At 40.9% G+C, this 15,561-nt stretch overlaps 2 protein-coding genes across 2 annotated transcripts in view; both read right to left on the minus strand.

Moving 5' to 3' along the window:
- The window catches only part of lonrf1 (LON peptidase N-terminal domain and ring finger 1), a 19,770-nt gene extending 12,992 nt beyond the window's left edge, over positions 1-6,778 (minus strand). The window contains exons 1-3 of the mRNA XM_037675975.1: positions 6,474-6,778; positions 3,721-3,839; positions 1,426-1,548 (exon numbers count right to left, since the gene is read on the minus strand). Of these exons, the coding sequence (XP_037531903.1) occupies positions 1,426-1,548; positions 3,721-3,839; positions 6,474-6,771 (540 nt within the window). The 5' untranslated portion in view covers positions 6,772-6,778. The remainder of the gene's footprint in view (positions 1-1,425; positions 1,549-3,720; positions 3,840-6,473) is intronic.
- Positions 6,779-9,161: 2,383 nt separating this feature from the next.
- Positions 9,162-12,948, minus strand: med7 (mediator complex subunit 7). Its single transcript, XM_037675977.1, has 2 exons — positions 12,836-12,948; positions 9,162-10,431 (listed from the first exon to the last, which is right to left on the minus strand). Exon 2 carries the CDS (start codon positions 10,420-10,422, stop codon positions 9,658-9,660), a length of 765 nt encoding a protein of 254 aa, XP_037531905.1. The 5' UTR covers positions 10,423-10,431; positions 12,836-12,948; the 3' UTR covers positions 9,162-9,657.
- Positions 12,949-15,561: the final 2,613 nt, after the last annotated feature.

The raw sequence follows: 15,561 nt of genomic DNA on the forward strand, positions 1-15,561 counted from the left end.
TGGATGGATGGATGGATGGATGGATGGATGGATGGATGGATGGATGGATGGATGGATGGATGGATGGATGGATGGTATTGTAGAAACTTTAAAACTTTAAACTGTGTCAATCAAAAATCCATCTGAGGGGCCTCCAGCTGTTTTGAACCTGAACCATTCTTGCTAAAGACAACAGCGCTAACTGTGCCACCATGAATGAAAATGATAGACCTCATTTTCATTTATCGGCTTTATCGTTTCTTCGCGTCTCTTTTTCTACTGAGGACACGGCTCAACTCCGGTGCTCTTCACAGACTCCTCCCTTTCTCATTTCTCTTTAAAATCCATTTTAACGATCCAAAATTGCATTTTTGGATCGTTAAAAGCAGCTAAGCTGAGAAGCTAAGCTACGAGCTATGCTAACAGGCCGACCTCGGGGGAAAAAAAAACCTTTGCTCGTTTGACAATAATTACTAATTATTGTCAAATTTTAAATATTATCGTTTATCACAACAACAATTTCTGAGACAATAAATCACCCAGCAAAATTAGTTATTGTGACAGGCGTAGTTGTGGCAGCAATGATAAGGGAGACGGTATGACCCAACATTGATTTTGGTATTGTAAAAGAACTGTCATGCAGACCATTTCAAGTAGAAAAACATGTCTGCCCTGAGACTGTAGGAGAACGCCTTTTGACAAAGCTTATCAGCAAAAGGGAACAAGGTCACGTCTCCGTCAGAGCTGAGCAGCTGTATCAGGAGGGCAGTACGACCTGGCATCAAAATGTGGACAAACACCACATGACAGTTCTGTTCCACTTCATGAGCACATCTTAAAATACTCAATCATTGCTTGTGTCTGTTTTATATATTCACTCTTAGTTTTCTGGGTTTTGTTACATTTTGTTAGGTCCTTTATAATTGTAATAGTATTCATGTTTGCTTGTCCTTATGGTTTTACTCTGTTTTGTCTGCCCCAGAGTATTTATGGTTATTGTCAGAGAACATTGTCCTTGTCTATCTGGCTTGGCTCAAGTTTTATGTTTTGGAACTAATCAAGGTTTTTGTGTAGCCTGTTGGGTTTTTGCAAGACGTTTTCTTTCAGTAAGCTGTTATAATTATTTGCGCCAACTACTGCCAGCCTCCTATGTCCCAAATTTGGGTCCATTGTCCAACCGCCATCCACCAACCTGTAACACAAGATTTAAGGGAGGCTTCTTATTGGCACATCAGTTATGAATTGGGATTGTGTGTCATTCATATTTTCAGTTTTTTGTTTGGTACATTAGTTACGTCAAAAGGGCTACATGTAATTTAAATTGAGATAAATGTATCTGAAGCTAAATATATCCACAAATAAAACCAAGTCGTGTGTTTTCACCCATATGTCTCAACTTGGATTACACTGACGTTCACAGAGGAGGGTTCAGTAAGGTGAGCAAACCTTTTTGATTTGGCTCTTTGCAGGAACAAAGTCAGCTTGAAGTTTTAGGCACCGGTGGAAGTGGATGAGAGCTTCTTTGTGCTGACCCATTTCCAGCAGCACCTTCCCTTTACGAAAGAAGCCCTGCACAAACACGACAATCAGCCATCAGCACACCACTGCCTGTGTGTGCAAAAGAATAACATCGTCTTCCTGTGTTACACAACTTCATCAAAGTTCAAACGAATCATGACGCTGTTTAACCCTTCTTCACCTTTTCAACTGGACATGGTCAGCTGAACAGTGGGGCTGTAAAATGGAATGTGACATAACGTATCTCTGGAAAAACTGATTCTATACAGTGTATTTTTCTCCACTAGCAATCCCACCCACAAAAATACAAATGGTCTAAATGGTTCTGCTTTAGTGCACCGGGACAGAATTTGGAGATAGAGAAACAACTTGTACTTCTCAGTAGTTACGTGTGTGCAATCACATTTGTGTTACAAGACCAGCCCGTGGGGGTTACTTCCAGGAAACATTTGCTCAGCGGAGAGCTGTGGTGTTACTGATGACCAGATACTGCAGACTGGTTCGTACTGAGCAGATAAAACGTATTTGATCCAGCTCTAGTTCTGTCCTCACAATCCAAAACTCTCCACGAGCTTGCTGTGGGCTTTTAGGGGAGTCCGACTGCTAAATATACATTTTGGCACATAGTTTGGATTTACTGGAATCCTAACCCCCATAAAGTTGCAGCTCAGAGTTTGCAAACTCAGTCAAAGGAGGATTTTTTTACTTCAGAACCTAAATAAGAATTAATCGTAGAATTGTTCACCCAAGGAGCTGGAAATACTCCACTTTTCTGTAACGTCATTATCATAGTACTGCAATTATTTCATCATCATCATCAGAGTGCTCTGCTTACTAGGACTACAGTAGTCACTCGTTACTTCGCGGCTCGACTTAGGTGGACTCGCTTTATCACGATTTGTGGACGTACAATCCATAATGTTGTAGAAAAAAATAAATAAATAAAAATAAAAATTCTACAGGAAACGATTGTTAACTTTAATATTACTCACGTGATTGGGACAGTACTGGACACAGTACTGTACAGTAAAAAGTTAAGGAAAAAAATAAAATACTTCGGACAGGCGCCAACATTTTGTAGTTTTCTCTCAGTTAGTCTCCACTGTATTCCCGCACATAACAACCACATTTCCCAGAAGGCAACAGGGCCCCGCCCAGAAGCCCCATTTCATCCAGCTGAAAAAAACAGAGGTAAAGTTTTGATCTGATCGATGCCCAGCGGATGCAAAGAAGCCGCACTGAACCCACCGAACTGGACCAGAACCAGACCTCCAGACCGTTCGGTGAATCTTAAGAGCTGGTACCCGGCCCACAAGAACTTCTAAGTGGGGACGTGCGGCGAAAGCTCTGGAGCTGTTTCCGTAGTCCATCTGGCCTTTTTTCATCCAGACTTGGACTCAAATCGACCACCTATGGTCCCACACCGGCCAAGTGAAGGTCTGCCCCTCCCCAAAAAATGTGCTTCGGTGCTCAATAGCTGTAATGTATTGGACCAGAACTGGCTCAGACTCAGCGGTGAACCAGAGAACTCCCAGCCGGCCCACAAGGACCTCTGAGCTGGGATGCCCTTGTAAGTAAAATGTATTCGCTACATATAAGTATGTTGTTAAATTTAGTAGATTTAGGAGTTTAGAACATTGATTGTGGGCTTTGTCGCTACAGGTTAGGTCTGCAGAAACAAACTGGGTCGGACCAGAACCGAGAGATTTTACTTATTAGCTCGTGTTGCTGTTCTGCTGAGCTAGTACCAGCAAGTAAAATTTAGTAGCTACATATACAGTACTCTACGTGTGAAGTTAAAGTGACGTAGGTTTAATAGTTTAGAACATTGCAAGAGTGTGAGAAGGGTTTCTAAAGCCTTAAAATATATAAATACTAAAATAAATATAACATTGTTATTTCGCGGAATTTCATTTTACTGCAGGCGGGTTCAGAACCGAACCTCCCCAATAAACGAGGGATTACTGTATGATGATATTTTACTAACAGACAAAAAGACAAACAAATACCTGATTGTCTGTGTTTTTAGGGTGGTGAGCAATCAAGTAAACTAAAGCGTGTTCTTTAATTTCCTCCACAGACTGTGGGAGCCATGTGGTTTAATCTACACATAAATGACAAGAACCCCCTCTCTGTGCAGAGGTGGGCTGAAACCACTGCATTCAAGCTGTTACGCAACAACTGTGGCCGACATCTTGAAGCTAAAACATGCTCGTTTCTCACCTCTGTCCAGGTGGGGTGAAGGCAGCAGAGGTAGTCGAGGTCCGCCAGAGCATCAGAGAAGCGCAGCAGGCCCAGGTTAGCCTCGGCTCTGCAACCCTTCAAACTGCGATCGTCTGGAACTGAGGACAAACAAAGAGACGAAAAATGAACTCAGTTCACAATAAGACAAGTTAAACACACACATTTGTCTTTGTGAACATATGCAGTAAATTCAATTCAATTCAATTCAAAAATACTTTATTAATCCCAAAGGGAAATTATTTGTTGTTGTAACTCGTTATCCTCATTTCATTAAGAGATGTTATAGATACTGATGGCTGTAGACAGGAAGGATCTCTTGTAAAGGTCCATCCCACAGTGGATTCTAAGAAACTGGCTGCAGATGCCGTCTGATCTGTCCACCCAGACTCGGCTGGCCTCTCTGTTCCCCCGGGCTGTAGGACCGCCTGAATGCCGGGCAGAACTCCTCCCAGAGCAATGGCCACTCCTCCCAGCAGCTGTGGACAGCCAACTGTAGGTGCTGAGGGACGATCCTGTCCTTCTGCTGTCATGAGCTGTGTTTCCTGCTAGTTCCAGGATCTCAGTGGTCAGGCACTCGAGCACAGCTGGCAGGTAGATGAGAATGCGTCCACTGAACGTCCTTTCAACTCATTTGAGATTTGGGGCTGTAGTTGAGATATTATTTGAGCTTTTGAGATGTTAATCAGCTTCTGTTGGTTGTAGAAAACTGCCTTGTTACCATGGTTACGCATCATAACAAATGTCCAAAACTAAAAAAAGTTTCAGTAAAAATCCTTCCAGCTGCACAGCATCTGATACCAGAGGAAACAATCATCCAAAAAATGTGATTTACATCCAGAAAAACAGGAATTAAAGTTTCCAAAAGCAAAATCTCAGAATGAAAGTAACAGAGCTGCTCCAACATGCAGCCACCTTGAGTGGCGCAATTCTAGAACAGAAATCTAGAAATGGCCTGGGTAACAATTTTTTGCAGAATCATAAAACTTGACTTAGAAACAGACATAATGTTTGCATACATATGCAGTCACTTTCACTACTAACGTATTTTCCGGCATATAAGTCGCAGTTTTTTTTGCATAGGTTGGTCAGTCCTGTGGCTTATACGCCGAAGCAACTTCTATATGTTTTTATTCCATATTGATTATGCATTTAACATATTGATTGATTGATTGATTGATTGATTGATTGATGAATTGATGAATTGATGGATGGATGGATGGATGGATGGATGGATGGATGGATGGATGGATGGATGGGTGGATGGATGGATGGATGGATGGATGGATGGATGGATGGATGGATGGATGGCACTGCCCAGGCTAAATGAAGCTGTTCTGACCATTAAATAAACTCATAATAAACTTGACTTAAACACCAAAGTGACTCTTATATGTTTTTCCCTCTTCGTGATGCTTTTTTTTTTAACTGATGTGACTTATACACCAGAAAATACGGTACTCACGGTCACATTATACCATCGGTTTACTCATTCACTCATATTTGATTTTTTTTTTTTTTTTTTTTTTTTTACACAACTTAAAAGGAAGTCCACTCCACTAGTCACATAAATGTTTCGGAGGCTGACAGTGTTACCTAAAGCTGTTACACAAGCCATGTTTATTCAGAACAGGCCTTCCAAAACGCTCCCTCGCCTCTGAAGTGGCCTGGTTGTAACAAACGGGGAAAGAAAATTACAGAAAATAACGAGCTCCAACCTGGAAGCCTTCAAATATCAAAAGCCTTTGTGTGTACGTGTGCAGGGGCTTAACGTGGCTGAAGAAGCTACAACGGTGCAGTAAAGAGCTGGACTGAAGAGAGTGAAGGTAATTTCATAATCACTGGAACACAAACACTCCTACGTTACAGCGAGAGCAGAGGCTGTCCCTTTTTATTTCTAACAGTAAGTTGCACGCGAGAAATTGGGTCAGTTGAAGTTTAAAAAAAGACAAATGTGGAGGATGAGCTACGGCACACACACACACACACACACAAATAGAAAATCTCCATACGAGTTGCAAGGTTTTTTTTCTAACTGCAGAATACAAAAAAAAAAAACCTGATTTGTCTCAGCTTGAGCCAAATACATGTTTTTTCCCCAAATCATCAGCTGTCAGTGCAATTTATTTATTTATTTTTACCATTTGTCAAACTGTGTGACTGACTGGGACAGATGGAGAAAACATTAAACCAGACTGCTGCATCAATCATCAGCGCCACAAAACCTGAATCGTGTGTTTCTTTTTTTATTTTAAAGATACTTGTACTAGGATCTGCAATCTGCACAACTTGCTTTCCTTGTGTTGATGGCTGTTGTGTCCGCACATCAAAAACCTGCGAGTAAATAGGGCATCAATGATACGTCTGTGGAAGAGCTCTTAGAGACAGAGAACTGGGACCATTTTGACGTACTGGTACGCGTTTGCACTCAGAGTTGTTAAAGTGTGCCGAGAAAAGTGTTTTGTTTACACCGAGTGCGTACCTGCATTTCAGAATGGCGCATAGCTAAAACCACTGGAGTAAACTCAAACTTCCCAGTTTGATATAGCTCAGGATTTCAGTGCTTGATTTCATAGTTTGCGGTGAAAGACCTGCACAAAAACAAGACTGAAAATCTAAATCTGTCACATCTGAGCTTGAGAGAACAAGTGCACCTTAGTGCGGCCCTCAAGGACCATGGTGCACGTGCAGAAGGTGAATGCACAGGTGTGTGCAGAGGCAGAGGCAGGTCTTACCCAGGTGCAGCCCCTCGTCCGCCATGCGTAGCGCTTCCAGGAACTCGTTGGCTTTGAGCTTCTCCTGGATGTGGCACCTGACGCTGCTTTCTTCGGGGTGACACTTCTCAGCGACGCTGATGAGCAGCACGTTGTTCTTCGTGGCCCTCACCTCCCTCTGTTTCAGCCTCTCCTTGCAGAGGGGGCATTTGGACGGGAGGTAGTCCTCCACGCACCTCCGGCAGAACGTGTGGCCGCAGGACACGCTCACCGGCTCGCACACCAGGAAGAGACAGAGCGGACACTCCAGGAGCTCCATCGTCAACTTAAAGGGACGCGTCGTCAGCACAGGAGCTTGCTTTGTTTCGACACAGCCGAGCAGAGACCACGACTACTGCACGGTCCTTTAAAAGAGCATACTGACTGCCTTCGAGCCGCCTTACTTGTTGAATTCACTTTTAAACCAGGAGCCATTCATCTAGTGAAGCTTCTGTCCGACAGCATCTTCCCTTTCCTCGGCAGGTTGGACGAACACAAACCCAGCACTTCCCTCGACACGACAAACATTAAAATAACTAAACGAATAAAAATGCAAAAAACAATGTATTTCTTTCTATTTTTGGTCGTTCTTGTCCGCTTTTACCCCCTGTAGCGACGTTTTTAAAGCCACGAAGCTAGGCGACTGTGTAACCCCCTTTGCGTTACATAAATAAACGTCACGTGACGCAGAAGCGTGCCTTCTGATTGGTCCAGCAGAGAGCGCTCAGCCCTGTTGTGAAACATAAGGATCCCGAGTTTCATAACTCCGTTCTTGGCGACTAAAGTCCTTTAATTTAAAATAAATGTGTTGTTAACACGCAGGGGTAAGAGCGTTATCTCACAGTCCTGTTCTATGGTGATTGTTTTAACCCCAGTTTGCAGAGTTTGTGAATTATCTTGGGACAAAGGTAGGGAATCCCACCTGAACATGCAGGGGGCGTGGTGTTGGGTAATGACATGACACCTAACCTAAAATATATCACTGGTTTTGAATTACAAAAAAAAAAAAAAAGCATTTGTTAAGCAATATGTACATCAACTACCCCATATGCAAACGTTCACACCAACTTCGGTTAGCTTTTTAATTTAAAAACAAAGTAATGTCCATCCCACACCTTCATGAAGCACCATGTTAAAACTAACTTCTGTTCTGTAACATGTGGTCAGTCACATTCATGCCCTGAGCTGGAAATGATCTCAAAATGTTTTTGTTTTTTTTAAATAAAACATGCATTTAAAGAGACTTGGTAAACTGTGTGCACTTCATTTCAATTCAGTTTATTTATGTAGTGCCTAGTCACAACAGAAGTCATCTTAGGGCACCGCACAGAAATATTCATATTCCTGTGTTTCTAGTAACTCTTTGAATACTCTGTCAAAAAAAACGTTTGAGGGGCAGAAGTAAAATACAGACGGTACGTCCCAGTTTACTGAATTATACAGTCAGGACAGCAACAAGCTCTGGAAGAAAGAATAATCAAGCGTTTACACAAACCCTTAGCAAAAAGTAGTTTAAGTGTACAAGTATACTTATTTTACACTAAAAATGAGGAAGTGTACTTGAAGTTTACTTTTTATAAACTTTATTTGATATACTTAAAAATAGTATTAAAATGCCCCAATTTAGTCCAAACAAGTATTAATTCAGTATACTTTCTAGTACACTACAAGTATGGTGTGTAGTATACTTCATCCATCCATCCATTATCTTTACCTCCTCCATTTTGGGTCACGGGGGTCGCCGGTGCCCATGTCCAGCAGTCACTGTGCGAGGGGCGGGGTACACCCGTCTCTCTCCAGTCCATCACAGGGACACATAGAGACAAACGACCATTCACTTTCTCACTCACACCTGGAGACAATTTAGAGTTACCAATCAGCCTAACATGTATGTTTTTGGTCTGTGGGAGGAAACTGAAGCACCTGGAGAAAACCCACGCATGCACGGAGAGAACATGCAAACTCCACCCAGAAAGGCCCCTGGACCGGGGTTTGAACCAAGGACCTGCTCGCTGAGAGGCAGCAGCTCTACCAGTTGCGCCACCGTGCTGCCTGTGTAGTATACTTGATATACTTAAAGTATACTTGCAAAAATGAACTTCAAATGTACTACTTTTTAAGGGAAGGTTTAGTAACACTACTGGACTCACAAAGCAGTAGGCAATTTTTTATTACTAGTGGGGGGGGGGGGGGGGGAACCGCCTAACATACAGAGTGACCGTCACAAAAAAATATACACTGATGAGTTTCAAGATTAAACAACTGAAAAGTTACATTAAAAAAAGTATTTCAAGACAGCTTAAGGATGTGAAGTCTGTATTATTTGTCATCCGACAGGTATGGGTTCACTTTTACTGGGTTAACTACAAAATAACATGCAATACTTTAGCTGATGCATCTGAAATGACAACAGAACTCTCAGAACTTGTTCCAATCCTTCACAATAACTCCCAAAACACAGTGTTCAAACTCTCTTTTATATCTTAAGTTTATGAAACTGGCTTATTCTTCTGTAAAAAAAGATTATATTGCAGCCCAAAGCAGCAAAGATTTCATAAGTAATTAAAAATCAACACTTGGACTATGTATTTGAGACTCTTCTTTTGTAGGATTAAAACATGTCCTGCGAGTTTTGCAGTGGTGAGAGTAATAAGCTGCACATCGGACTGGTTCAACTAAAATATTCCATTTTATTTTGTAGATAATCCTGTTAACATACATCAATAACCATCAGGTGCAACAATAACAGCCTCGTAAAGATAACGGTGTCGAGTTCAGAAAGTCCAGTGGGGTCCACATCTTCTGGGGTAGGGCTCGACTGTCAACTTGGTTCTCGACGTTGTGACATTTTTTCTGCCAATAAATTTTTATTAACATTTAAATTTAAATCTTGAAAAACTTAAAAACGTTCCCCCTCGTTTTTTTTCTCTCCCTTGAGTGGCCTTAATATGTCGTTGTAAATATGTCATTGTAAATATGTCATTGTAAATATGTCATTGTAAATATGTCATTGTAAATATGTCATTCTGATCCTTTGAAAGTTTGCGATTTCCACAAAAAAAAAAAAAAAAAAAGCTTTAACAGAAAACAACATACCATGAAAAAACATTTGGTATCAAGTGAGAAACAATAACAACAAAAAAGAAGAAACGATGCACAATGAAATCTAGGCTATCTCATCAATAATACTGCACATGGCAGCATCTTTGTCCCACATTTTGTCCCCCTTTGAACTTGGGACATTTTTGTCCTGGACGCTTGCTGCCATGCAGCTGGCACCAGTTTCCTCCACATCCATCGGTTCTGTTTTCAGGCTTAGGGCCTGTGCAGAGGAACAACTGAAACTAGCTCCTGCAGAAACGTTCTTTGCCCCGCTACAAACACCATCAGGAACTTCGGACTGGGGCAAGTCATCGGGTAGGGAGGCGAGACACTGCTGGATCATCTCCACCACCCTCTCCAGATGTTTCTGGAACCGTTCTGCTGTCTCCAGCCTCTGCCTCTTCTGCACCTCCATCATCACCCTCAGTGTCTCCCGGGCTTGGTGTGGTCTGTACTCATTGATGAGATGGTGCATATGAACAAACAAGAGTTTTATGTCCTCCAGCTTCTCTTCACGCCTTATACTGCCAGGACTCTTGATCAGAATGCCCAGAAGGTCCAGAAAGTTGACAAGAATGGACATGTTTAGCTTCTTTAGCTCTCGCTTGTGGTCAAATTGCATGGGGTGAAGTCTCTCGATGCCTTGGCTCTCCAGAGGTCGGATGATGAGATCATCACATTGGAACTGGTTGCCAAACATCATGTAGTTGTCTCTGATGGGTGGGGGCAGTTTAGGGGCCAGACCTTTGCGAATATTTTCATCTGTGTACTCTTTAATGTACTGCATAGGTGGGGGAGGCAGGGCACTGACCTGCTGTGGTTCACCCATGATGCAGACCTGAAACACACAAAAAATAATAATAATAATAAACAAGTCTTGAAAATATGAAGTTTAACTTTTTTACTGTAAACAAGACAGCAGCTTCAGCTTTTGTAACATCAGTGTACAAGTGCCATAACCATCACTGCACTCTGTACTCATTGTTCAGTTGATCAACATTATCTACACGTCACGTAAGCTCTCAAACTGGTACATCTTCATCAATAAAATCACTCTTGAGCTGCTGCCTTCTCCCACTTGTCACGTAGTCAGTGGTTACAACATGCGCTCTCAGGCCATCATTACGTACAGCTTTCCTTTAGTGTGACTGAACTCTGAAAAAAAAGGCCTTTCCCTACTCTGCTCCCATAACACCTTGCAACAGAAGCTGTCCACTTTGATTTCTTTAAGGGATTTTACACATTTAATTAGGTCATTTTTAAAAATCTAAGCAAGTATGTTCTTGTTTTTAGTATTTTACCTTGTTTTATATGGCACCTATATTTTATAGCTTTTATAACACTACTTTTTTTTATTTTAATTGCCTTTTATTGTTGTGTCTTGTTGTCTGTATTCAGTAAAGTTATCCGTCTAAAACAGGTCTCTCTTGAAAATAAGTCCTTGTGACTCAGACTACCTGTATAAATAAAGGTTAAACAAAAAAAAAACATGACTTTTTTTTACTGCTGTTTTAAAAGAAGCATGTTATAAGCTTATCCAATGTATTGGAAAAACATATTTAGCAAAACAGTTACTACAATTTATCTTTAAGGCTTAAATAAATATATTGAAATCTTGTTTAGTAATCCCAGTAACACGTCAAAGTATATACTGTACAGTGCATGTCACATATCGATACAAACATACAGTGTGTAAACACAATTGATCTCTACTCCTCAGGGATGTGTGTTGAGCACCCCTCCTGTTTACTCTGCTCACGTATGATTGTGCAGCTACCCATCCAGGCTGTCACATTGTAAAGTTTGCAGATGATACAGCGGTGGTGGGATGCATCACAAACAATGATGAGTCCAGCTACAGGCAAGAGGTGGAACACCTGGAGAGCTGGTGCAGAGAGAATAAACTTCACATCAATGTGAAGAAGACAAAGGATTGTAGACTTCAGAAGGAACAAAAACATCTACACCCCCCTGAACATAAGAGGATCTGTGGTGGAAGTGGTCTCCAGCTTCAAGTACTTGGGTGTACACATGAATGACAACCTCAGCTGGAGCAACACCACCAGCCTGATCAAGAAAGCTCATCAGAGACTCTACTTCCTCAGGCGGTTGAGACGAGCTGGTCTGGGAAGCTCAGTCCTCACCTCCTTCTACAGGTGTGCAGTGGAGAGCATCCTGTGCTCCAGCATCAACGTGTGGCATGGAGGCTGCACAGCTGCAGAAAGAAAAGCTTTGCAGAGAGTGGTGAAGGCTGCACAGAAGTTTGTTAGAGTCAGTCTCCCCACCATCACAGACATTTACACCTCTAGATGCAGGAAGAGAGCAACCTGCATCATGAAGGACCTCATTCATCCAGCACACACACTTTTTGCCCCACTCCCCTCAGGAAGGAGGTTGAGGAGCATTAAGTGTAGAACCACTAGACTGAGGAACAGCTTCTACCCTGAGGCTGTTAGACTCATGAATCTCTAACCAGAATAATCACTGTGAAAAACCACATCATGTTGCTGCTGATCTGTTTCAATGTTGCTGTGTTCATGCGTGCTCATCCGCTCACACAGACTCATGTTCATGCTGATGTTCAATGTTTTTATGTTATGAGTGCTTAGTGTATTTAGTTGATGTTTTTCTTAGTTCATATCTTAGATGTTATTACTGTTTTTCTTAGACATTTTATTGTTGGATGTAACTGGGACCCTATGTACATAATTTCGCTCCACCACATGTACCACATGAGGTGCGAATGACAATAAAGAATCTCTGACTCTCTGTGGGTCATGAACATTGCCTGTTTATCACCCCAGCTTCACAAGAGATGCAAAACGGGTTTTTGTGTGTGTGTCAGACAGACATCAAAATGTTTTTACTTTACCTCCTTTCGAAGTAAAGTTAGCGGTTTAGTAAAGTTTACTTAAAAATGTGTCGTCCATTTTTTTCTAAACGTTTCTGAATGTTGACCGGAAGTGGGTTATTAGCTTTGTTGCCAACCATACCGTAGTAAGCTATCAATTAACATTCCTAAGCCTATTTTTTAATCTTAGTAAAATCATATTTTGTTATAAAACGCAGTAGTATTCAAGTCTTCCAGCACAGCTAGATATCTGAGGTTCCGCCGATGCATTTTGAACAGAAAACTAGCTAACAATATTAGCCAGCTTCTGAATAGTTACATTCATTATAGCTAAAACATGCTAACTTCTTCTAGAGGTAAAATAACAGTCTTTAAATATGTTCCCACAAACCTTTTAAACGACTCTTCAGTTGCTGAATGGCACTTAGATGATAAATTCCACTGATATTAGCGGATAATTAGCTCATGGTTAGCTTAGCTTCCTCAACTCGTCGCGAGACGACGACGATTGTTTCTGTTATATTCTTATTGGCTGAAGTGTACACGTGACCGTTGTGACGCGCAGATTGGTCAGTGGCTGAAAAGAGCTGTACGTTGATTGGCTGCGCTGTTGGAGAAAAAAATCTATTTACTGCATATGTTATAACTGGGTGGTGTTGCCAGGTGTACGATAATTATCGACAGGTGGACGACAATTTTGCCCTCTGTACGATATACGATCAATAATCCCAAAAAATGCCAAATATACGATAATTTGACCATTCCGTGAAGGTGTGGTTGTAATCAGTTGTCATCAGCAACTGTCTGTCGGAGTTTTTTTGTGAACCCTGAAGGCATCTGTGTCCGCAAACAAATTTTTCTAAATGTTACCTAGAGTGATGTGTATGCGTTTGCCTCAGAATAACGGCCATGATTGGCTGGATAGTCCGCTGCGCCCGCCCCATGAGTGAGGAAAAGAAAAAAAAAAAAGAAAAGAAGAAGCAGAGCCGGTTTGAAAGTGGACCCATTATTACTATAGTGCATCAATAGATTTGTTATTTTGGTTATGACGGGTGTACGATAATTTTCCTCAAAATACGATAATTTAATGTCTCTAGTACGATAATCCTACATTTCTCACCTGGCAACACTGCAACTGGGTGTGCTTGAAGTATTTATACACAATGAAACGACTGAAAATTACATACACTTGAAGCCCTGATTTGATCTATATGCACTTATACTTATTTCGAACGAGTACAATTAAAAATGTCACAATGCATTAATTAATTATGTTATTGAAATTGTTTATACAATAAAAACAAGTCTATAGAAAAGATGGACTTTCAGTGCGATTCACTATAATCTAGATGCAAACATTTATGTATTATTATTAATTTATCAGATGGGCTTGCCCTTTCATGTTCTTTGAGATCTTGTTAGAATGTGAAATTTGTTTTAAAAGGTCAACTTTTTTTTTTTGCTTTAATATTTACAAAAATCTGTGTGTAAGTACTCTTGACAATCTACTGCATTTTTTTTTTAGGTGAATTTGTTTTCAATTTCCTCTTCCCTCCCCTTTCATTGCTCACATTTTACTAACACAACAGAAATATTTGTTCATAGAGAGCACGTTTTTTTTTACACACTGATGTTTTACTGTTAACCTTGTGCACCAAGAGCTCTTTTTCAGCTCACACCCACAAAATGGACTGTTGACTCTGTTGACCTCTGGCAGAAGTACTGCAGCCTGAGGACCAGAACCAGGTTCTGCAACAGTTTCATCCCACGAGTTATTAAACTGCTGAACTCGGGTCACTAATGAAGTGACCACAATACCAAACACACACACACAGACACACACAGCCATCGCTAAACACCAGTCTATAAAATTCATGTAAATGATGTACTCCTACACTGCTGTGGAGAAATGAAACAAATGTGTGTTCAGTGTTGCCTGGTGCACTGTACAATTTAGAATGACAACAAAGTTTATATTTATTTATTATTTATATTAATTTTGGTTATTTAAAAAAAAAAGACTAAATCTGTTTTCCTGTTGATGAAGCTGAATATAAACCTCTCATGTTTTGTAAGTGATTTGTGATATTTATGAATTTATTGGTCTAATGCAAAACTGTCAACAACTGATGGTCTTTAGGTCAAAAGTGGCCAATATGTGGGTACATTCCTGTCACGCTGGTAGAGGTTCACATTTGTCATTTTCTGGGTCAGCTTTGAGTTTGAGGATCTTGGAGTAAGACATATTTTCTTCCCTGATCATAAACAAAATGTTGATCATATTCTGTTATTCGTTCATCTGTTCCTGTCTACAGGGGTTGGCACAGCGAGCGAACTCACATAAAAGATTTGGCTATTTCTTCTTTTTCTTTTTTTTTTTTACTATGTCTCTAGAATGACAGATTGACATTGCTTACTGTCAAAAAGTTTGGAAAAAAATGTAACAAATGTAATTATTGAAATAAAAGTATATTCATCCATTCACTTTATTTACCCACACTTCTGTGCACGGAGATGATGTCAATATCAACAGATTGCAAGTTATGCAAAATACAAGTGGATTATATTGAATTTAAAATAAGCTGTTAACTTTTTTGGCTGACACTTACACCACCCTCAAAATTGTTCTAACTTTTTTAAAGATTAAGACTTTTCCAAAATCACTGGAACATTCTTGCCAGAGCATTGTTGGCAGAAACAGTGTTTATTATTCTAGTTTTGTAAGAAAAAGATAGACAGGAAAACGAAGAAGGCTGAAATAAAATCAGAGGTATAAGTATACATACACACACACACACACACGTGTATAAATATATATAGACATTTTTATAGAACACTGAGCTACCACAGCCCTCTGTATGGAGCCGAGAGCTGCCATCTAGGGCACCCTGGGGAGCAGATGTTGTGGGGAAAGGGCCTTGCTCAATGGCCCAGAGAGGGTCAAATGAGGGTGGAGGTAGGTGTGGGTGCTTCACCTAAACCACCCACATTTTTGTTGTTGTTGGTACCAGGAGTTAAACCAGCGATCGTCCGATCACAGGTTCACCTTCTCTAATCTCTGCGCCACTACTCCCCTTACACACACACACACACACACACACACACACACACACACAC

The sequence above is a fragment of the Nematolebias whitei genome, chromosome 4, assembly GCF_014905685.2.
Source record: "Nematolebias whitei isolate Nwh7 chromosome 4, NemWhi1, whole genome shotgun sequence".
NCBI classification, from domain to species: Eukaryota; Metazoa; Chordata; class Actinopteri; order Cyprinodontiformes; family Rivulidae; genus Nematolebias; species Nematolebias whitei.

What these genes read in the sequence shown, in the direction of transcription:
- med7 (XM_037675977.1), bottom strand. Translation starts at nt 10,422, where the DNA reads ATGGGTGAACCACAGCAGGTCAGTGCCCTGCCTCCCCCACCTATGCAG.